The sequence below is a fragment of the Scomber japonicus genome, chromosome 7 (assembly GCF_027409825.1).
Source record: "Scomber japonicus isolate fScoJap1 chromosome 7, fScoJap1.pri, whole genome shotgun sequence".
In the NCBI taxonomy this organism is placed as follows: Eukaryota; Metazoa; Chordata; class Actinopteri; order Scombriformes; family Scombridae; genus Scomber; species Scomber japonicus.
This window is the reverse complement of record NC_070584.1, coordinates 13738672-13762308: the sequence shown is the minus strand read 5'-3', so window position 1 is coordinate 13762308 and position 23637 is coordinate 13738672. Positions and strand designations below refer to the sequence as shown.

The 23637-nt window shown below is 41.1% G+C and overlaps 1 protein-coding gene across 1 annotated transcript in view; it reads left to right on the top strand.

The window, feature by feature from the left end:
* The window catches only part of notch2 (notch receptor 2), a 46065-nt gene that overhangs the window by 12529 nt on the left and 9899 nt on the right, over positions 1 to 23637 (top strand). Inside the window, 17 exon segments of the mRNA XM_053322812.1 lie at positions 13565 to 13839; positions 14497 to 14704; positions 14853 to 14986; positions 15735 to 15857; positions 16944 to 17177; positions 17475 to 17630; positions 17743 to 17928; positions 18215 to 18328; positions 18456 to 18569; positions 18695 to 18928; positions 20223 to 20333; positions 20479 to 20671; positions 21096 to 21241; positions 22049 to 22162; positions 22576 to 22695; positions 22848 to 23000; positions 23353 to 23581. Coding sequence (XP_053178787.1) covers positions 13565 to 13839; positions 14497 to 14704; positions 14853 to 14986; positions 15735 to 15857; positions 16944 to 17177; positions 17475 to 17630; positions 17743 to 17928; positions 18215 to 18328; positions 18456 to 18569; positions 18695 to 18928; positions 20223 to 20333; positions 20479 to 20671; positions 21096 to 21241; positions 22049 to 22162; positions 22576 to 22695; positions 22848 to 23000; positions 23353 to 23581 — 2844 coding nt within the window.

Genomic DNA, 23637 nt, shown 5'->3' with positions numbered 1-23637 from the left:
AACACCCTCTCTGAGGGCACACTGGTGGCTGGGATGCAGAGACATTTTCTCGCTACACTGCTAAGGAGAGGTAACTCTTCCACATGTGTCTTCCACCATGCCAGTGGGTCAGCATCAGAGGATATGGGAGCGTAAGACAAATACTGTTTAATCTCCATTGTCACTCTTTCTTTTGGGGAGGCATCTTTGTCTTCGACTCTTTGATGTTTTGCTGATGTAATTTTTTTCAGCAAACAAGACAGAGATTTGTCTTTCTTCTTTGTGGCAGCAGAGGGGGCAGTGGTGGTGGAAGTGCTGGTTCCCTGTTCTTCATCAGCAGTGGCTGCAGGTGATTCTTGAGGTGGCAATGAGGTTGTGTGACCTGCCAGTTTCACAGCCTCCTCTTCAACAGACCTGATGACATCATCCTTGTTTGTACTAAAGTTGTCCTTGAAACGGGGATCAGTGAAGCAAGCGATGTCGATCACCTTCTTGACTCTCTCACAGGAGTAGCGTTGTTGCAGATCATCCATCATAATCTTTTTCATTTGTTTTGTTAGGGCATCATCTCCCTCATTCTCATGCAGTACGTCAGTGATGTGTTCCATAACCGGCTTCAAAGATGAGAGGGTGGTCTTTGTTTCAGAGCCAAGTAAATCAGTGAAGTCATTGAGAGGCCCCAGGAGTTCGCAGACCCTTTCCAAAGTTAGCACATCACTGTCTTTTGGCATTAAATGCCATAAGCTCCTGTCTGCTGCAAGAACTGCACAACATGCTTGTTGCTGTTCCAGAAATCTCTCAATCATTTTGAAGGTGGACCCCCATCTTGTCACTACATCGTGAATTAGTGACTTTTCAGGAATGTCCAGGGTTGCCTGCTGCTTCTTCAGTTCTCTTTTTCTCTTCCAGCTGCGAGAGAAACCTTGTACAAGATGCCTGCATGCTCGTACAGCTGTGTCAACCTTCTGAATTTTAAGTATTTTGGCTATAGCTAGGTTGAGGTTATGGCCAAAACATCCAAGCCAAACATAGGGTTGGTCATGAAATGCTTTTTTCATGTTAGCAGCATTGTCTGTTGTGATGGAAGACAATCTGCCATCTGTGATGTTCCACTCCTGCAACATGTTTCCAAAACACTCTAAGATGTGATCAGCTGTGTGGTCCTCTGGAAATAGCATAGTTTCTAGACAGAAGGACTTAAGTTCCCACTCTGGAGAGAGGAAATGAACTGTGAAGCTAATGTATGGTTCTCCACTACCACCACTGCTAGTCCACAAATCAGTTGTTGCAGAAAACCACACCCCTTTTGCAACTTGTTTCTGCACATGAGCCTTGACCTCGGCGTACATCTTTGGGATTTCATTCTTTGAGAAGAATGTTCTTGACGGCACTTTGTAAAGTGGCACTGCTGTTTTCATCAGTTTCAGAAACCCAGGTTTCTCCACAGCTTGAAAGGGCATCATGTCTTTGGCAATGAAGTATGCCACAGCATTGTTAAGGTCTTTAGCATGCTTTGATGTGGCTGCATAGCTGACTTGCTTCTGGAATGATTGCTGAATTGTGGGCTGACCTTCAGCTTTTGACGTGGATGCCCTGTTGCTGCCAGAGCTACTGCTATCCTAAAAAGAAAAAAATAAGACAGACATGTGAATTTAACCTGAATTTGTAATACCACAGGCTATACAAGCTAAACTTAATTATTTAACTTTAATGTCTTTAAGTTTGCTAAATATGTATCTGAAGTCTAGAAAAAGTGTCAGCATGGTTTATATGTTTAATTGCTCTAATGTCTGTTAACTGGTTTTCATTTGCTATTATTTGTTCTTTTGTTTGGTGTCTTGTAAGCCCACTTGAGCTGGGCTTACTTCTGGTGCATGACACGTTAATAAAAAATAAAGAAATAAATAATAAAAAAAATAAAACAAAAATTTAAAAATTTAGCATTAAAGTAAAAAAAAACATTATGCCTGTGCTTCTCTTCTTCGCGTCATGTTAGAGAGGAAACTAGCTGGTGTTATCCATCTTAACAGTAAAGACTGATGAAAGAAAAAAAAAGTTATCCATCTTAGCATGCTAGTTAATAACTAGCATGCTAAGATGGATAACTTTTTTTTTCTTTCATGAGCTTGTTACCGAGGCAGATACGATAACTAGTAGTTATCGTATCTGCCTCAGTAACAAGCTCATTTCACTAATACCAGACGCTAAGACGCTCGTTCATTTCAAGACAGCATTAACTTTACCTTGAATTTAGCATATAATGATGGGTGGTGCTCTCGTAGATGCGCGATCATGTTTGATGTGTTGCCTCCTCGGGCTGCCACCGTCCGCAAGCATGTTTTACAGGTTGGACGACCTTCTTCCTCCAAGCCGTGGCCGTCTCTCTTTTTATGATACCCAAAGTATTCCCATACCGCTGACTTGGTCTTTTTCAACGGGGGAAAAAGTTCGGTGGGCTCGCCTCCCTCAGCCATCATACATGTATAACCTGCTGCAACAGGGAGGTGTGCAGGGGGAGGGGTACTTTACGCTGCTGCTGCACACGACCTGAGGGGCCTCCACTTTCTCTCTGATGAGACATCCAAAAAAAAAAAAAAAAAACGCTCATACCGCAGGAACGGTATGATGGAAAATTCTAGTGGTTTTGAAACCGTGACTTTTTCATACCGCGGTATACCTTGAAACCGGTAACCGGCCCATGCCTAATTTCAAGGCAGTAAGACATTTTTATTACATGAGAAACAAACTGTTGAGTACATTTGATTAGAAAAAATAATCTGAAACTTGGCTGATTTGATCAAAATGCTTATCAGAGCTATTAATTACTACCTCACGTTAGTGTAGCCTCCAGTTTCCTGACACAGGTTATATTGGAAACTGAAAACACCCTGAAAGTAAGTCTCTTCTACTACCAGACCATTAAGGAAAAGTGCCTCTGAGTAAAGGAGCCCATTGGCCTGTTTGATCTATGCCTTCCACACTCTGACAGCTTAGCCTAGTTTGTAATTAAGACTGAGCTATCTTTATAATTGCTTTGCCACTCCCGAGCCAAGTCCCAATGAAAAAAACACACCATAGCCAGTTCACGAACCTGATCATATTTCATCAGATGTGATGTGAATCACACAGTGTGTCTGTTCCCAGAGCTTTTGGAATTTCAACACTTTGCTACTTCTGTTAAAAAGGGAGAAAAAGCATCGTTACTTAATCAGTGTTTGACATTCTTTCCATGTAATTGAAGGTCACATTGATGTACTACAGGTGCAAAGAGGCTCATTGTCTACATACGTATGTGCATGTGTGTAACTATACTAGACTTGGGGGTGGGGGGGTGGGGGCATCATGACAATAGTTAGTTTAAAATGCTTAAATTGTTTGCTGCAGTTCAAAAAGGCTTGACCACACTCTTCAAGGTTTTGTTACCAATTTTATTACTTTAATCACTGTTGTAATCACATGTAATCATTTTTTGCTTATGTATTTGTGCAATGAAACTAGCAATTATTCATGAGTTTTTTCCTATTATGTTTGTCTTGTATTTACTCTTGTTCTCGCTCAGCCAAACTGTCTCCATTCTTGAACTTTAAGTTTTTTCTCAATGAAATGATGATATTGATGATAAAAAGAAAAACAGTAGAGGAGCCTCTTTCCCTCAAGACACACAGAGAGGAGTCTTTCAGTTTAGAGGAGTCAGCTGACAGAGCGCAGGCCTACTGTTATACTGATTAACTAGTCAGTCCATTTTTTCTGCTATTCGTAAGCAAACGGATGACTATACACGCACTCATACACACTTGTGCACACACAAATGGCACGCACTTGCCTCTGTCTGGCCTTTCTGCACTGTGCTGCTGCTCAAAAGGCTCATTGTGTAAAATCTAATTTTGTGTTTATTAGTCTCCTCAGTGTATTAAAGGCAGCCGGTTGTAAGTAAACAGCCACTGTGGCCTTTTGGCTCGGAACAGCCTAATTATGTCACATGGAGCACTCCTGGGGTCAGAGCTGCATAATTAATCATACATTTAAAATGATTTACTAATATGAGTAAAGGTACCACTGCGGACAACTGATGTTTTGTGAGACATTTCAAAGCGTTTCCATGTTCAGTTAGTCAGCCTGTGTGTAATGCTCTAAATGAGAAGCAACAACAGGTATCTACTCTAGTCATATGTAGGTGTCTGTTTTTCACTGTTTAATTCCTTTTTAGAGACATTTCACAACTTTGACTCATCTGCTTTTTTCATTTTTAAGAGAGAAAGAAAAGGGGAAGGGAAACCTTTATAGGATAGAAAGCAGATATTTGTGTTCACATATGTTACATAGACTCCAGTGTTGGGCTGATGGGTGATCGTCTATCGCCGATGGCAGACGGTCATTGACCACTGTTATAATATTGTGTTTTTAAAAGAGTGTAGTTAGTTGTTGTCAACTCAAGCTGGTTCACTCTCTCTTCTTCGCTCACAAACACACAGAGCGGTCAGCCGCACCCACCGTGAAACAGGAGAGAAACTTAGCACAACTGTAAATTACAGCAAAACGCAGTAGAGACTGTTTATCTGTTATTTATCTCATTTATTGCACTCATTTGATTTCAGCTCAGTGTGACTGTCTGCTGAGTTTTCCTGTTATGTATGTTCATGCTGAGTTTCTTTCCTCTCCTGTGCTTCACTGTGGGTGGGGCTGACAGCTTTATGTGTGTGTGAGTGAGCTCCAGTGCAGCAGAGGAAAGACAGTGGGCCATGTGAAGTACTTGAGCTGACAACAATTACAGACGTTACTGTAAGCACCTCCCTCCCTCATCATATCATTGCAATGCTGCACTGTGGACATCGTCAGATGCCAATTCTGTTGACATCACTGAACCCTAATAGACTAAAACCAGCCTGCATTCTAATGTCCATAAGAACCAAATTTGAAATGGAGATTCTGTTTGCATAGAAAGTTTAGGGGCCCCATCTTGCAGTCGGCGCACAGCGAATGGTGGGCGTGGTGCATGTGTCTTTGTTAGTTTACCCCGGTGCAAGTGTAAATAGTAAATACACTTGCACCAGTCTGTGTGCCTATAGGTGTGTTGATCTCAAAATAAGGTGTGATCAGGCGCATTGGTGTCATGTTGCTATTTTGAGGCAGAGGAAAGCGATTGCGCTACTGACCAAAAAAAACCAAGTCTAAAGTCACTGGTGCATATGTCATTGTTATTAAAGGGCGCATCATGAGGAGTCCAATATGCTCCTATATAGGTGGGTGCGCAGCGTGCAGACACTGTGCCTGTTACGCACACAAATATGCAAAACATCACAAATAAAAGGACCACAATGTGAATTTGTATTATGATGTACATCAACATATTGAAAAAAAGTCACAATGACGTGCCACTATGTCTCAGAATCAGTCAATCCCAGTAATGATCAATGAAACTGTTAATGTAGTCATGTGACCAATCCTGGTAAATCCGCCATCAAACTTTACCGCGTGTTACGCCCGAAACATGCCTGTGATTAATGAGGGGACTTAAATCCAACCCTTTTAGACCATGCGCCTGGCGCAGTGACCATTTTTCCGCCGTTAAAATAGCAAAAGTGGATTTGGATATGCCCCACTCCATACGCTATAGATCATTAAAATAGGGCCCTTGGTGTCTCATTTTGGATAAAAACAGTGTTGTGAAGAGAGTCAGAGTGCGTGGGATAGGCTGATAAGCTGTCTTGCAGGACAGGGTACAGAGTAAGCTGTCTAACCGGTGACACTGCTAGCCTTGGGTGTGAGAAAAAGGTGTGTGTTGTGAGTGTGGATCTGTGCATGTCACAAGGTTGAGCTATTCATAACTTATGTCACTGTTGAGGGGAAACATGCTGTACATACAGTATATTCTGATAAAATATTGTCTTGTGTATTTGAGGATTCCTGCCACTAACATGGAGTCTGGCTCGTGAAGTTCATACTTGAGCAATCCAAGCAAGAGTGAGGCTGCACACATAATGCTTTCCAAACCCTATTTTACTCCAGAACAAGATCCCTTTGTCTACTGTTAGGCTGTGGTGCAAACTGATTAACTCTCCCTCCCTCAATGCCTCTTTTTTTTCTCTCTTTTTCTCTCACAGTCGCTGTCATGCCTTAATGTTTTGTTGGGTTTTTTTTAAAAGAAAAGAAGCTCTTCTTAAGAGTGAGGGGAGAGAGTTACTGTGTTGTGTCGACTGGCTGCCTGTTTGATCTGACAGGTAGAATTTGCCCACAGGGCAGACAGAGGAAGAGAGAGGGCCAAAAGAAAAGAGGATGTCTCTTTTCAGGTAATTTGAGGAGGAATACCTCGAGGCACAACTCCTTACTAATGATGAGAGAGCAGCGAGGAGTGGAGGGGGGGGGGGGGGGGTGGCAGAGGAGGGAGACACAGAGCGGAGAGGGAGTGTAATTTCCCTTTCTACATCTCCTTCATCAAGCTGTCACTCATCCATCCATGCCTCAGTTTCACCCTCCGACTCAGGGATTTAGGTGCCTCCGGACACAACTCACCTGGCCTTTTAATCCTCCTACAACCCCAAACTCTTCTCACTACTATCACCTTTATTTCTGTTTAATCACTGACCCATTTTTAACACATTCACCTTTTTGCCTTTAGTATAACTACAATTTCTATCTTCCATTCATATCTGTGTGTTCATAGGACTTTCTTTTGCTATGATTGTTGTTGTCTCAGTCTCATGTCATTAGGTTAAAACAGGAGGACTAGAGTAAACAGAGAAAGTGGACTAAAAATGAAGATGGGAGATTGGTGCTTTCAGGCCAATCAGTCCTCCTCTCTGCTCCATACCTCCACTCCTCCACAGGAAACGCAGCACCCAATTTATCAGGCACACTTAAAGAGATTTTAACTAGGTTAGTCTTATGATCTAAAATAAAGTCAGAGAAGGAGATTAGAAACCACTGCAGTGATTTCCTGCTCTTACTTAACTCTCCTTCCCACAGTCCAGCTAACAGTATAGATGTGGCGGAGACAGGAACCACAAGGATAAGAGTTTCTTTGTGTATATGTTTGCATATGTACACTCTGTGTGTGTGTGTGTGTATGTGTCTGGAGAGTCAGGGTCACCTTGAGCCCCAGGGAAGTTCACATGCTGGCACTGAGAGATTTGAAGTGCAGCTAACATTCTCATGCTCATGATGACACAGACTGTTCATTAGTGTCTGTCAGGGCTGCAACAAAATGATTATTTGTCTTATCAGTTAATTATTGATATCATTTTTTACATTGTAGTCACAGTTTCCTGAGTCCAAGGTGAATTCTTGCTTGTTATATCAGTGCACAGCCCAACACACAAATATAATCAATTCATCATACATTTTGTCAGATATTTAAAAAGTTTGAAAGTCTTGATACCAGCAAAATTATTGCAATTGTGCTCAATAGAAGTCTTAAAAGATTAATCTATTATCAAGATTGCTGACAATCGACTAACTGGTTAATAAACATATCCTTTCAATGCTAGCGCTAACTCAGATTGAGAGCAGTCATCGTAGCATGCTGTCAGTGGTCATTGGGATTTTAATCTGTCTTTGAGGATCACCACAATAAAGGAAACACTCATGTACCCACAAAATAAACAAACAAATGGTAAAACACAAACAGGCAGATGAACATCATGCTGCTCATAGAATCAGAGATTAAAATTAAGTCCAAGATAGAGGAAGCTTTACAAAACAGTGGGGAATGTAGCAACCAGACTGTAAACCCACATACAGTGAGGTGACAATTGGCTCCCTGTTACACAGTGATGGTAACACTGTGGGGTCGAGAGGACCTCAGTGTTGTCACATATTCTCTGTACACACATTGTGGTGTAAAATTGGGCTGAGTGCATCTGCTCTCTGTTCATTAATCATTCCAAGAACAACTTAAAAAAAAAAAAAAATCAAATTTAGCTTTTATTTGTTACTGAATTATCCACAGATGAACACACAATGAAATACATAAAAGAACCAAAAAAACAACTTGCTTCTATATTTCCCAGTGGGAGGTTCAAAGCAGACTTTTGAAATAAACAAATACCAAAGTGAAAAATATCATTGTAGCTGGCAGAAAATCTCTTCATTGCTGCAGGCAATTCATTCAATATTTTGTCAACTCTAGCAATTTAGTTATCAGGTAACCTCATGTAGACAAAGTGTAGACTATGTTCCTATTTGTTTTATGTCTAAATGAGTCAGTGGTGGACTATGCATAGCTTAGATATGAAACTTCTTTTAGGCTGAGAGACCTATTGTCGGAGATTCCACTTTAAACAACCACAGAAACTGGATAATAACAGAACAACATGGACAGGCAAACTGAAAGAGTATTCAGAGGCAAAACGGGTCCTGTGTTGTGTACCACAGCCTCGCTCAAAAGCCTTTTTGAACATGTTACTAAACGCAGTCTGAGATTTTACCACATGGCCCGAGTTTGGACTCCACCCTGCTCTGCACTACTTTATTCTGTCTGCACTGATGCTTTTCAGTCTGACTGCTCAGCCTCCTTCTCACTATGCATGTCTGTTGTCTCACTCTCTCATTACTGGCTTTTTAGGCTTTTACCTCCACCTCATTGCTTTCTCTTCACTATAACCACCTTCCTCTTTTTTTCCCCCCTTGTGTTTTTTTTCTCGATCACTCTCACACCTCCCTCTGAGCACCTACTCTCTTTTTTTTGTTGCCCCTGCTCTATGAAAATGAGAAAAAAAAAATAGTGAGAAGTGAGGGAGCGTGCCAGATACACACCCCCAACCCACAAAAACTTCACTGCTACTAAGGATTATTTAGTCATAGATTCATAGTTTCCATCCCTCACAAAAAGAGCCCACAATTTAACCTTTTCATCTAAGTTTAGATGCGTTTTATTTTTCCAATTTACAATAGAGCTATTCTCCTCTGTAGCACCAGCTCATTTGTGAGACTAACTGGTACAGTCCTGCCAGCTTTTCTCTTTCAGACGTACCACATTGACGGTGTGAAAGTGTGGCATAGCTGGTGCCTTTCCTCAATGTACCACTGGGGTCGAGATGGGTAGTGTTATCTGGAAACCTTTTTGCATTTCTGTCAGTATTTTAGCACCCACTTTTTAAGGTTGACCACTTATGACCATTTATTATTGAAAATGGTTGTGGAGACCACAAGTGAGATTGGAAGGAAGTAGAATTGGCTAGTAAGCTTCCCACACATGCACCACTACTGTCTAATGTCTTTCCACTCTCTTTTTCCTATTTGTTACATAGTAAAAGCTACCTACACTGTCTTCTACCTGTGCTTTCACTTCTTACTCTTAGCATACACATGAGAGTCTGGGGTCATTGTCTCTGTAGGTCTGAGTGAACTGCAGCTAGTTATTTTGTGTGCAGTAGTAGCAGCAACAATTGACTATTAGAAGTGGTGCCAAAGCATTTCTCTGTCTAGTCTAGAAAGTGCCTCGCTATTTGTGTCACTTCTGGGTCTGATATGACTGTGACGGTTCATATCAATCATCATCCAGGCGCTAAATTATCTGGAGAAAGATGCAGATTTACACATATGAGGAGTGTGATGTCGCAGAATGAATGACAGCTCATTGCTTTGAATGCCATTATGATGAGGTTGACACTCAAAGATAGAGCTCCAGTCACAGTCTGAAATTGCTCTTTAGTTCCTTATTAACTGCCATCAAACTTGAAGCGATGTCAGGAGTAGAGGCAACAAGAAATCCAGTGGCATGTTTTGCACTTGACCTGTAATGTCCATGCAAGCACACACAGGACTACAGTACGGTGAATAGGCCACCGGTGCTCTAACCAAGCCAGGGAGAGATCCAGGGTTTGAAATGTGAGCCGGTTTATGCTCTTGCTCTCACACTGTTTCTCCGCAATGGCCACAGGGGGAAAGCATGATAGAGTTATTAAGCTTCGCTGAGACTAGAATAGTGACTGGAGGAGGCGGAGGTGGTAGCGGTGGTGGGGTTGTAGTTGAAGAGAGGAAGCTAGAGAGGTAGGAGGAGAAAATTGGCACAACAGAAAGTGGGGAATGAGGGATTGGGGAAGGGAGGAGAGCAAGAGATTCTGGAGCTGGGGACATAGGAATTAGGAATGAAAGAGGTGGGAGACATTACATGAGTGAGTGAGAATCAACCCAGCCTTCTCTGCTCATTGGAGCCCCATGGCCAGCCAGGACAGGCAGAGGTCAGCATGAGGTAGAAGAGGAGGAGGAGGAGAACGAAGGAGGGAAAGGGTGCCGAGAGAGGGAGGGTGGGAGGGATGTTCGTGAGATGGGGGCGCTAATGTGAACCAGCTGTAGAAACCTGACACCTCGAGAGTGGGTTAGAAATGAGAGGTGGAGGAGTGAGAAAGAGAGGGAAAGAAGGGCTGCAGGAAACTGCACTGAGTAAGAGAAGGATGGAGAAATGAAGAGGGAAAAAAAGTCCTCGTGGAGCAAAACAAAGAATCCCATAGATGAGTTTGGCTGCAGAAACCCTCTGCTGAGCTGTTCATGAAAGTAGAGCCCATAATATGTGTATAGGTGTCTGTGTGCAAATATCGTGCCTGTGTTCTGTATTGTGTATGAAAATGCACTTGTTCCTCCGTTGTATTCAGTGACAAACTGTTTGGTTATCTGTTCCTTAGAATGAGACACCACTCCCTGACAATAATGTGAATCATGCACAGCCTTGTCTGTTTGCCTCAGGCTGTAGTGATACAGCCGGAGGCTAATAATGAGCTCTCTATCTGGCACTGAAACCTGAAGGACAGGATGGTATCGTTTCCTGACGCCATGGCATTTAGTTCTGTCAACACTGGTTAGATAACGGCGATTGAATTTAATAGAGTTTACCATGCATCTCTGCTGTCAGCACTATTGAATTTTTACATCATTTTCAAAGTAGAAGGTGAGTCTTGAAGGGTTGTGTTGAGTTGCAAGACAGATCTACAGTAGGAATTATGATGCTTTTTTTCTCTTCTCTCTTACTTTGAATGCGTTTTTTAAAAACTGCATTCATCTAGAGGTTTAACAAAGGAAATGTCACTTGTAAACAGTATTGTTTATTTCAAGCTCAAAAGGCTTAAAATGAAGCTTAACTTTCCAACAAGTTTCAAATGTCCTTTCTGTCACTGAAGTGGCCATACTAAATGCGTCTCATATTCCCCATAGTATTACTGGTGAAAATGTGTGAAATGTTCCCCGTGAAATGTAAACCTAGCATTAACCTGGACACGGTGTTCTTTGTGTGACAGCCTGCTAATGTGATTTATTTCACAGGGCATAGGGCCATGTCGTTACTCAGGGAGAAGAGGGAGGAGAGAAAAAAAGAGCAGTCCTAATTCCCAGGACAGCCGTCTTGTTGTGATATCTTGACCAAGCTGTGTTTGTGTTTAGATTGGGGAGGGACGTCTTTGTGTTTGTGTTTTCTTGTATGTAGGGGTGTGTTGGTGGGTTGTGCTGCGGCCATGGTGCTCATACAGGGAGGGGGTGGGTGTGTGCCCATGTCTAATCAAACAGGGTTGAGGAGAAGAGGCATGAAGTCTGTCTCTTCTTTGAAGATCTTGTTTGTGAGTTTACCAGAAACATAAGTGTGTGTTTAAGTTTAGGGTTTGTAGAGTATTATTGGGACCTGTATATTTAAATGATAAGGCTTTTGATATTCTGTATTTTTTATTGTCAACAAATCCTATGAAAAGAGATGTAAATACTGAAAATATAAGTTACAAATGTATATTTTAATTTAAACAAAGGCTCAGTAATCTCCTGGTACAGCAGGGAACTGTACTTTTTAACTACATTTTCTCAACTGGAGGAAATAATGATGGACTATTGTTCCCCACAGATTTGTTATGGTAGTAGTTATGTGTATATGAAATAAACTCACAAAAAAAATCTGGCATGCCCAAGTTAATGAAGGAACATGTCACCCAGGTGTGGCTCATGTGTTTATATATAATACAGCAGAAGTAAGATTAGTCCATTACTGACAATAAGAAAAGTACAGAATATCACCACACCTGTCCTTTAACTCGAATATAGTAAAGAGCTTTATGTCATACTAGTGTCATATATTCCTCAGCATCATGGTGTTTATTAATGTATTATTTGTGAGCTTGTGTACATACCAGTCCATTAAATATGTCACCATTCCACAGTTCGGTCTCAGTGACATTATGCTCTTAGCACATAACATTTTTTTCATTTGGAATAGCTATGAAAAGAGGTTTTGATGTGTTTGTTTTATCTCTGCTCTCCTATTATGTTACATGAGTCCCTCCAGGGAGTGAAGTTTAGAGGCCTGTGTAAGAGGCAGCATGTTGCTCTGTCACCCACAGTCCCCAGACAGTGTGTCTGTCATGTGCCATGTACACACACTTACACAATGCAACAGGCAGCTCATCAAAATAGTATACACAGGAAATTACCTGGTTAATGACATTTTTTGCTCAGAGACAAAATAACACCCCATACCAAATACTGTCACAAATAGAGAAGTGGTGACTAAAAATGGGAGGGACTGAGATGAAACTGAGGAATAGAAAGTGACGAAGGGAACATTGTGACAAGCTCCCTAGTGGACACGGTGTGTAATACTGTAATTTCCTCTCTGCTGCTCGTCATGCAGCTGAATCACTGACTGAAAAACAAGAAAAAGGAGGCATCGAAAGCAAGGGGTGATGAATAGATAGGGGAAAAAGCAGACATCTTTTTTCATAACACACGTACTATGTAGACTAAATATGGTCATAATATAATAAATAAGTGTTTTCTTTTTTCTTTAAATTGTTGACATTTTGTGGACACATTTGTGTATATCATGGCATTGCTTTTGGCAGTAATATCGTTGATTTTACATTGGTTTGAAAAATCGTGGTTGTTTGCCACTGGTTGTTTTAAGTTTCTGCCAGTCTTCAGTCAACAACTTCCAGATGACTCCACCTCATATCCTTCTGCTTTTGAACTTCTTCTTTGTCATCGCTGACCCCAGGTTAACCCTTTCACCAAGCTCAGTTTCCTCCTTTTCTCAAAGCTGGGTTGATGGGGCAACAGCTCTATGTTCAGAGCAGTGTGTTCAATAAGTTCAATTCTTGTCTCATCCTAGTAGCTTGTCAAAATGTTCATTAGTAATACCCAAAACTTCTTCTCGTGACATATGTATATGTAATATGAATGTGTGAGTGTGAGCCATATGTTTTAATAGATTCCTGCTATATGCAACCACACAACCGCATACTGTTGAGATCACCATACAGCAATGGCGAGACTCTGTATTAGACAGTAACCTGTGCTGGTTCATTTGGTTCTTTGATGTCTGTGTGTGTGTACCGCACTGTAGTGTGTGGATGTTACTCTCAGCTATCAGTGCTCTCAGCAGCAGTTGTCTGATGTGGTGAATTACGTGCTGTTGATTGAAACTCCCTCTTTGTTTTGTTTGTTTGCTTGCCACTCTGTCTAGTACACACACACACACACACACACACACACACACTTGTCTCATCTTTTAACTGTATTATTTGTATTGAGGGGTGGTTAGGTTTAAATCCTTCTGTGTGCCTCTTTCAAACTCCATCATTGATTTGTGTGTGTGTGTGTGTTTATGTGTGTCCAGGTGTGCTCCAGGCTTCCTGGGTGAATACTGCCACCATAAGGACCCATGTCATCCTGGATACTGCCTGAATGGGGGGAACTGCTCTGTGTCTATGTCAGCTGGTGTACCTGTACCAGGCAGCGCCAGCTGCACCTGCCCTCTTGGTTACACTGGACCGCACTGCCAAACTCCACAGAACTCCACGTGCTACCCCAACAACCCCTGTGCCAACCGAGGTGTCTGCACCCTGCTGCCCCTCGACAAATACACGTGCGAGTGTGCCAGAGGATGGACAGGTGAGATACTTCATAAACCCCTTGCAGGAGTTTGCACCAAGGGAAGTCTGTGTTCAGAGTGATATCTGATGTTTGTTTATCACCAAAATAGTAATTTATGTTTAAACACATGGATGCAAAAACATTTGCTAACAGTGCTGTAAAAAAGTGTTTCTCATTGCAGTTTCTTAGCAGGTAATTTTAAGCTAATGGTGTTAGCTATCTGAGAAGCCTCTGTCAAGAAGGTTACTTTAAGGTTTTGGTCCTGCTTGTTGGTCTGTTTGCACAATATGTCAGAATGACATAAATGAAATGTAATTAAATGTTAGTCCATGAGGAAGATATGGCTTTTTTGGTGCAAATCACAAGATTTCTTCAGAGATTTTTAGATATTGCTATGTTTTTGACAAAACTACACTTGGCAAAGGTACTCCATAATGTTTGCCTCACTATGACTCCTTTGATGCATTAAGATCCAAAATGTGATTGAAAATGTTTGTTGGAAAGTCTCATGGCATGAAAATGTTTTTTGATAATCAGAAATGCCAGCCCATCATTGCATGTTGCTTTCCTCTAGTATCAAAGCTGCATTAATCCATCAGACCACATTCAGAAAAATGGGTCATGGGAAAGCTTAAGCACTAACGCTCTGTTGTTTGTCCTCTCTTTCCTCTTCAGGACTGCGGTGTGAGCATGAGGACAGCTGTCTCTCTAGTCCCTGTGCCAATGGTGGCAAATGCAGCTCTTTGTCAGGCAGCAGCTACACATGTTCCTGTCCTCCTGGCTACACAGGTCTTCGCTGCCTCAATGACACAGATGAATGTGCAGCCACACCCTCTGTATGCCAGAATGAAGGAATGTGTGTCAACACCCCTGGCTCCTACAAGTGAGAATTTAGTTTATAATACATAACCACATTTGAAATATTATTAGACTACTAATAAATAATCCAATATTTTTTTTAAAAACACAACTGGGTGCTTCATGAAGGTTAAGACTGAATTAAATGATATTGACTTTTGCTATTGATACAGGTGTATTTGTGCCCCGGGGTTTACGGGCCGACACTGTGAAAGCTCATACATCCCTTGCTCACCTTCACCATGTCTAAATGGAGGCACCTGCCACCAGAATTCTGAAACCAGCTACTCCTGCCACTGTCTTCCAGGTACTTTTGTTACTAATATTTAATATGAATATCAATATAAACTGATATCTAATGTAAAAAGTGAACCATCCATCACATACCAACAGACGTGGACAGCTTTGTTGCATGTTGAGAAAAAGACTAAAGAGAACTAAAGAGAAAGTACTAAAGAGAAATGGAAATTTAAGGGAAACAGATTGAATGCAGGGAGAGAAAATGAGTGACAGTGTAACTGGTATTTATCTACAAATGAGTGTAGCTTTGAACTTCTTTATTGTTACATTATGTTGTTTTGGGTGCAAACAGTCTGATCCTGCAGGCTCTGTTGACTTATTAGACACACTGTGCTGTCAGTCTGCTACAGTTAAAAAGTAGACACAACAAACACAGGCACAGCTGCATTTTATATACTATGAGACGCCATGATACTTAAGTACACTGGTGGCTTGTCTGGACACGCTGCAGCCATGTTTTTCAGTCAGTTTCATGTAGATCTGAAGGAACACATATTAGTATTTTAATCAACAGAGCTATCTATACAGGCTCCATAATGGGGTGTGTTTCACTTGCTCTATACATGAATAACAGCAACACATGCTGCTTCCGCTATGCAAGCTGTGCAGACATTGTGTATAGGATATATTATTAAATGTGTTTCTATAGTGGACCCATGATTTAAATTGAAAAGTTTGCTGACATTGTTTACTAAGGCATGAGATTGGTAAACTGTGGTAACAGTGATGTTTGTTTTTTTTTTAATGTCTGCCAGGATTCAATGGGACAAACTGTGAGAATAACATTGATGACTGCCCAGGTCATCAGTGTGCCAATGAAGGAACTTGTATGGATGGAGTCAACACCTACAACTGTCAATGTCCCCCAGAGTGGACTGGTAAGTGACTGTCTTAATGTGTATGAATGGTAATTTGTTGTGCTTTGCTTCAATCTTGGAACAAAGCATTAAAAAAGCAGCATTATGTATCCCTGACATGTGCTCTTAATCATATTTGATCTGTATTACACTAACTCCAGTCTTGGTTTGCCCTCTGTGTTTAAAGCCTTGCATGTTGAATGTGTTTTTACAGACTATTTTATCATATTTAACATTTTTAAAAAGTGCACAAAGGATTGTTTGTGTTTTTCTTTCACTCTAGCAAAATCGTAAAAAAAAAAGATGCTTTTCTACGTAGGAATTCTCCCCTCTGTGTTTTTGTCAAAGCTTCCCTGGGAGGTATTCTTGTAGACATACAAAAGTTATGTTTGGAGTTGTGTATTGTTAACACTGTTAAGTTGCTTGCAAGTATTGCCTTTGTTGGTGCATTGCTGTATTTCTTGGCATATCATTGGCATGAACATGTGTCACATCACCCGCATACACATGCATGAGACAGACGAAACAGGGACCCACCCATACAAACAGAGTACCTTAAATTAGTCAGGGGAACTCAAATACTCAAACTCAAAAACTCAAATACGATCAGAGATCGTATCTTGTATCCTTTCATGTTGTGTGCTGTGACATTATACTTCCTTCTGTTTTCTCTCTTCATCCTACAGAGGCTTGCAGACCACACAAGGCGTGCCTCTGCTAATATGATTGTGTGGCATACGCAAGCTTTCCGTTTACAACACACAAAACAAACATGCATACATCAGCTTCATTGGGCTTGTCTAAGTTTATATAGAACTAATCCAACCAGGGAAGGCAAAGCTAATGTGATGCTGCAGCAGGATAAAGGAACCTGTTCTATTACACAAGACATGACATTTGCATTTCAAAAATAGGCGGTAAACATCTAAAACATGGAGGATATTATTTTCTGCTTTTGTTAATGTATCAGTTATTCGTCTGTGGCTCTTTAGCAATATTCTTTATTTTTCAACCTAAAACATAATCCACAGCATATTTTTGACACTTCTTATTTTCCTATCCAGTTTCACGACTCCACTTCATGTCCACCTCCCTACTTCTCCACAGGTCAGCACTGTACAGAGGATGTGGATGAGTGTCGTCTGCAGCCGAACACATGCCAGAATGGAGGGACCTGCAGCAACCTTTTCGGTGGCTACGTCTGTGTGTGCGTCAATGGATGGAGTGGACCGGACTGTTCTGAAAACATTGATGACTGTGCGACAGCTTCCTGCGGCCCCGGCTCCACATGCATTGACCGAGTTGCCTCTTTTCTCTGTCTCTGCCCCCATGGAAAGACAGGTAGGCCAGTAATGGGAAACCACACACATTCAGTTGCTTAATAACTGATGTTTTCCTAAGCAGATCATTTCATCAACTTTGACATCTTGGAATCTACCCTCGATGAATGTGATCCTTGTCACACAGCACACAGCAACGCTTTTAGATTTGAATAAAACGCGCCTTATAAAGAATCCTCTTCGTTTCATTAGCAAATTTGCACCAAGTTTTCTTTTTTGTATGGAATTGGGCATAAACCTAAATGTGGAAAAAGATTTTACTTTTTCTCACTCCTTGTCAACATGGTGTTTCTTTCAGGTTTACTTTGCCATAGAGATGATGCCTGTATCAGCAACCCGTGTAGAGAGGGCTCTCAGTGCGACACCAACCCCATCAGTGGCATGTTCAACTGTAACTGTCCACCTGGATATGTAGGGAGCACCTGCAACATCGACAGAGACGAATGTAGTATCGGTGAGAAAGAAAGAGGAAGTTCTATACCCACACATAACTTGAAACATTTATCTAGGCCATTCCTCTGTTTCACTGTGGTTTCAAACCATGACTCTTTCCTCTTTATTGTCAGGTACCAACCCCTGCGAGCATGGCGGTCTGTGCGTGAACACTGATGGCTCCTTCACCTGCAACTGTGTTAGGGGTTACTCTGGACCACGCTGTGAACAAGACATCAATGAGTGTGCTTCAAACCCCTGCCAGAATGATGGAACATGTCTGGATCGCATTGGGGACTACACGTGTATCTGCATGCCCGGTACACTAATTGACAAATTCTTAAGAATTGTTGACATTGCCAGTGATTTGTATCAGTCTTTTGCAGCCAGGAAAAAGTGTAGTGGGTGACAGTACATTAGTTATAACTGGCTGGAAAGCACTCAGAAAGGAAGACTAGAAAACAGTTATCTGCATCTGAATATGAGCATCCAGTGTGGTAGACATTTAGGTGCCATATTTTTCAAACTAAGCAAGTGCAGCAGTCCTTATCTGAGGTAATTTTACAAGATGAAGAGGTTATAAAACGTTTCTTTCCATTGATGCAGGATTTGGGGGGACTCATTGCGAGATAGAGGTGAATGAGTGTCTCAGCTCACCTTGTCTGAACCAGGGTAAATGTCTGGACCAGGTCAGCCGCTTTGTCTGCGAGTGCCCAGCAGGTTGGTACACATAAAGCAAAGTTTGTGTATTTTTGTTATTGGTTTCCATCCACTCACAGTGAAAATTAACTGACATATAGCTGTTTTAAAACAGTTTTTTAATTAATGGGTTTGTTACTGTTTTCAGGCTTCAGTGGTGAAATGTGTCAGATAGACATTGATGAGTGTTCGAGCACACCTTGTTTAAATGGGGCCAAGTGTATCGACCGACCCAACGGATATGACTGTGAATGTGCTGAAGGTAAAAGGGAATAACCCCATGTCCAACTAGACTGAGAAAATATCTACATCTAGTTAAATGATACTAGAACCACACAAAGTAGTATCCTTTGCTGTTATTCTAAAAAATGAATGTCCTCCCCTCAGGCTTTACTGGTCTACTTTGTGAAGAAAATATCAATGACTGCAAGCCCGAGCCATGCCACCATGGTGTGTGTAAGGATGGCATTGCCACCTTCTCCTGTGAGTGCCAGCCTGGATACACTGGCCTGATCTGTAGTACCCAGGTCCTTGAGTGCCATAGCAACCCTTGTCAGAACCGAGGACGCTGCATTGATCTGGTTAATGCCTACCAGTGTAACTGCCTACCAGGAACTTCAGGTGTGTATTTAATGTGATAAACAGTTATTGCCAGTTTATTCTTTAAAGAAAAACTTTGACATGTGAATCTTCCACCAGCCTGTTGTGAGTGCTGTAGTGATTGATGTGTAATTCAGTCATTAAAATGGGAAATTCACTTGATCATCAGTTTCTCTCATCTGTCTCACATTTTTCTTGTCACTGTTCTCTTCCAAAATAGTTTGTGCCACCACTCCTTTTTTGGAGTTTAGACAAAATTCATCTGGTTGCTTTAGTTCTTATGCAGACTTTTGCTGAACTAGACACAAGACATTGTGTTATGATGTTCTAAGAAATTACAAAAAAATTGCAATAATTTGCTTATAATCACCAGCTGCCATATATTACTGATGGCCAAGTTTGTCCTGTGAGTTCTTGGAATTTATTCTTGTGGCCATTCAAAGTTAATTGTTAAGAGACAGGGCACAAAATGAGCACCAGCCAAATACTGGTAAAATATATAAAGTTGCCAGTAGATTTGCTTTATCCACCAGTAAAAAAAAACAGTAGTAATCTGGTGGAGTGGCTGGTAAAATAGTAGCATTCACTAACCTTTTGACTGGTGGACAAAAAAGTTAAATTGTCAAGATTCCTGTATAGCTTTCAATGTATTTAGAGCATTATATGAGAGTGTGTGCACATGTGTGTGTCACAGTCACAAGTCTGGGTCGAGCCGTGCTACCTCACGTTGCTCTGTGGATTAGTAAATTCTGTTCAGTGCTTGGTACCACCCTGAGACCTGGTACTGGTGTCTGTTCTGTACTCACTCTACCAAAACTGGCGTCAGGTCACTCAGCCAGGTCTCACTTTCAGGTTTCATGCCCCCACTTCCTCTCCTCTGATACGCCTTGTTCTCTGAGTCTAATTTTCTCTTTGTATTTCTCTGCCCCTTTCTGTTTCCCTTCCGTTTCCTCTTGCTTACTCTCTCCCACTTTAACAATTGTGCCTCTAATGTTAACTGTCTCTTCAATTTTGAAACTTTTTGTCATACTGGAGAGGTTACAGGCCTCCACTGGAACAGCTCTGTCTCAGTTATTGTTCACATTTCTCACCTCTTGCCAATAAATGACTTTTATGGAGTCTGACTCCCCCTGGAGGTAAATTAGTAAACTGTCATATTTTCTGACTGCATCCCTAATGCTGCTCTATATTTAATGCAACCAAAAGAGATTTGAGAAAAGTCCATGTGCTGCTTTTAAATTTCAGCATCAAAAAAATGTTGCACACATCCTGATCAGTCTTGCTTTCTCTGAGTCTTTGTATTTTTTCTCCTCAGGGGTGAACTGTGAGTTCAATGAAGATGACTGTGCTGGGAACCCCTGCAAGTATGGAGAGTGCCAGGATGGCATTAATGAGTACAAGTGTGTGTGTTCCCCGGGATACACAGGTATGCTTTGCTATGTACACCTGTAAACTAAAACTGGATATTTATTGCTGTTAACTTGTAACTGTGGATTTGGATGCTGAAATCAACACGGTAATCATGTGTGTGCTTTTGATACAAGTATTTTCTCTAAATCATTCTCTAATAGGAACTAAATGTGAAGTGGAAATCAATGAGTGTCTCTCAAACCCATGTATGAGTGGGGGAACCTGCATGGACAACATCAACGGGTTCCAGTGCCTGTGCCCACCCAGCACCCATGGGCCTCTGTGCCTCTCTGGGACTGACCACTGTGCACATAGCCCTTGTGTGCATGGAGATTGTATTGAACAGCAACATGGGTATGATGCCATAAACTGTTACTCTGAAGTCTTATGTCCTGAGTTTCATCTGTCCTCATCTAATACAGTCCTTGAAAATGGGCTAACGTACACCACTCATATAATAATGTTCTTTTAGATCTGTAAGCTAAAATAACGGCCAACAGCAAAATCATTTTCCCTCCATTAGTTTTATTTTAATAGTGTTTCCCTTTATTTTATATGGATGTGGAGACCCCTACTAATTTGTTGCAGTCTTTCTTGTTTTCCAAATTTGCCACAGTTCAACACTAAAATTGCTGTGTCAGTACAACTACTTGTATTTAGTAATGTAATAATCCCAGTAATAGACATTCTTTAGCTGCAGTAACTAATGCTGTTGTTATTACTATGAGGATACTTTCACATTTCATATTTTTAACTCGTACTTGCCTTTTTTGTAAAGGTACCGTTGTGAGTGTCAAGCTGGCTGGATAGGGCAACATTGTGATCAGGAAAAGGATGAGTGCCAGCCCAGTCCATGCCAGAATGGTGGCACCTGTGAGGACCGACATAATGGCTATACCTGTCAGTGCCAACCTGGATTCAGGGGTAAGAATATTAATGATATTTCAGCAACATAATACTTAGAAATCAATTAATCCAGAACCACTTACTAATAGGGGTGTAAATCACAAGTTTCTTCACAATATGATATTATATCGATTCAATGAACAACAATTCGATGTTTGCCAATATCACAAAGTCTGTCACGATACGATTTCGATACAATTTGATTCAGGAGGCAGCAATCGATATGAGACGTTATCACAGCTGATTTAACACAATCACTTCCATTCATATCAAATCTCAAAACGCTTTCTATATCATTTTTATTTCTGAGCTCAGCCAGACATTTAAACGGAAAACAATCTATTCTTTTTTTAACAAAAACAAATAGACCTCCTGTTCACTATAAAGTACCACATTTTGATATAGAGCATCAAAATTTTCCCATCCTATAAAAGAAAAAATTGAGTGGTAGACACATCATCAGATGTCTGAAGCATCTGATGATAGACTCGGCCTCTACGGACATGTTACTGCTGCTGCAGCAGTGCAACTTGTCGCTCTTTTACAGTCGTGGTTTTTAGTTTTTGTGGAAAAAACTGCTGCTCAGGATAACTTTTTTCTGGCATTTTGTTTGGAGGTGTGCAAGCTTGGGCGGAGACAGAAGTGCCAGGGGAATTTCAAAATAAAAGCGCGTCTTAAATGTTCGATGTCTGATTGATTTTTTCATTTTTCTTCGATGCTATTGGCTTGTTGCTCATTAAATCAATGTATAGATGTAGATCAGCATATCGTTACACCCCTATTTATTAAGGAGAAATATCCACATCAATCGTCTTCTCTGCTTAGGTGTGAACTGTGAGAGGAACATAGATGAATGTGTGTCTGGCCCCTGTCTGAACCACGGCATTTGTATTGATGGAGTCAACAGTTACACTTGTCAGTGTAGTCCACCATTCTCAGGTTAGTGATGTCGTATATCCATTACATCATCATCCACTTATTAGCATGCAATCTATGTAGCATCATTTGAATATCATTTTAGTGAAGATCATTCACATGTTCTTATTGTTTTTATTGGAGCTGAAACTATTAGTTGATCAGACGGTCAGAAAATAAATTGCCAATTATCATCAAGACCAATTATTGTTTCAGTCATTTTTAAAGCAGAAATGTCAAACTTTATCTGGTTTCAGCTCTGCAGATGTGAGCATTTTCTGTCTTTCTTGGTCATATATGATGCTAAAACAAGGAATTTAAAGATGCCAGAAATAAAACATTGTTTACTTTTTTTTTTACATATATGAAAAAACTAACTGATATGAAAATAATAGTTTTTATTTTTATTATTAAAAATGTTCACAATGTCTAAATAGGTAAACACTGTGAGGAGGAGCTGGTTCCCTGTGCTTCTCATCCATGTGAGAGAGGGGGAGTGTGTCGTCCAACTGCAGACTACACCTCTTATACCTGTCGCTGTCCTGCTGGGTGGCAAGGTATGCGTGTCTATCTGCAAGATACTGAATTCTTCTGTGTCTGTCTGTTTGAGTTTGTTGAATGTGACAGAGTGCCTGAAAGCAAAATTACATCTAATATCATGAAAAGTGCTGTATTGCTAAGTTATATTAATATGTATTTATTCACACAGGTCCACGCTGCACTGAAGATGTGAATGAATGCAAAAAGAATCCTTGCAAAAATGGTGGTCATTGCATGAACAGCCCAGGCAGCTACAGGTGTAAATGTCAACCTGGATACAGCGGCCACAACTGCCAGACAGACATTGACGACTGCTCACCCAGTGAGTTTCACTTCGAGAAAATCAGTACAGGTTTCCTAGGAAACCTGCACTTTTCCATTAATGACAGTTTTATTTTCTGATTTATCATTGGAGACTCAAGATATGCAATGAGCCCCACTAGAAAGTAGGATAGATAGTAGATAGTATGTTTCTGTACAATATATAAATCTCTCAGACAAACACAATAAGGGCAGTTGTTTTCACAGAACCTATTTGTTTATTCCTAGAATTTCAGTCCAGGTGGATTTTTTATTGATGATTTCCATTAATCGTATACTTGATGACTGCTATTGAGATGGGGAAAAAACAATCATGTAAACCTTTTCCTCACTCTCTCCTCTTAATTCTGCAGATCCATGCTTAAATGGAGGTTCCTGTGTGGATGATGTTGGGAGTTACACCTGTGACTGCCGCCCCGGTTTTGAAGGGGATCGCTGTGAGGCAGAGGTAGATGAGTGCGCCAGCCAGCCCTGCCAGAACGGGGCCGTCTGCAGGGACTACGTCAACAGCTTTGTGTGCGAGTGCCGACCAGGCTTTGATGGAATCCTGTGTGAACACAACATCCTAGAGTGCACTGAGAGGTGGGCTGTTTAGCTTATGCATGATCCATTAAATCTGCATTTTATTACCATGCAAT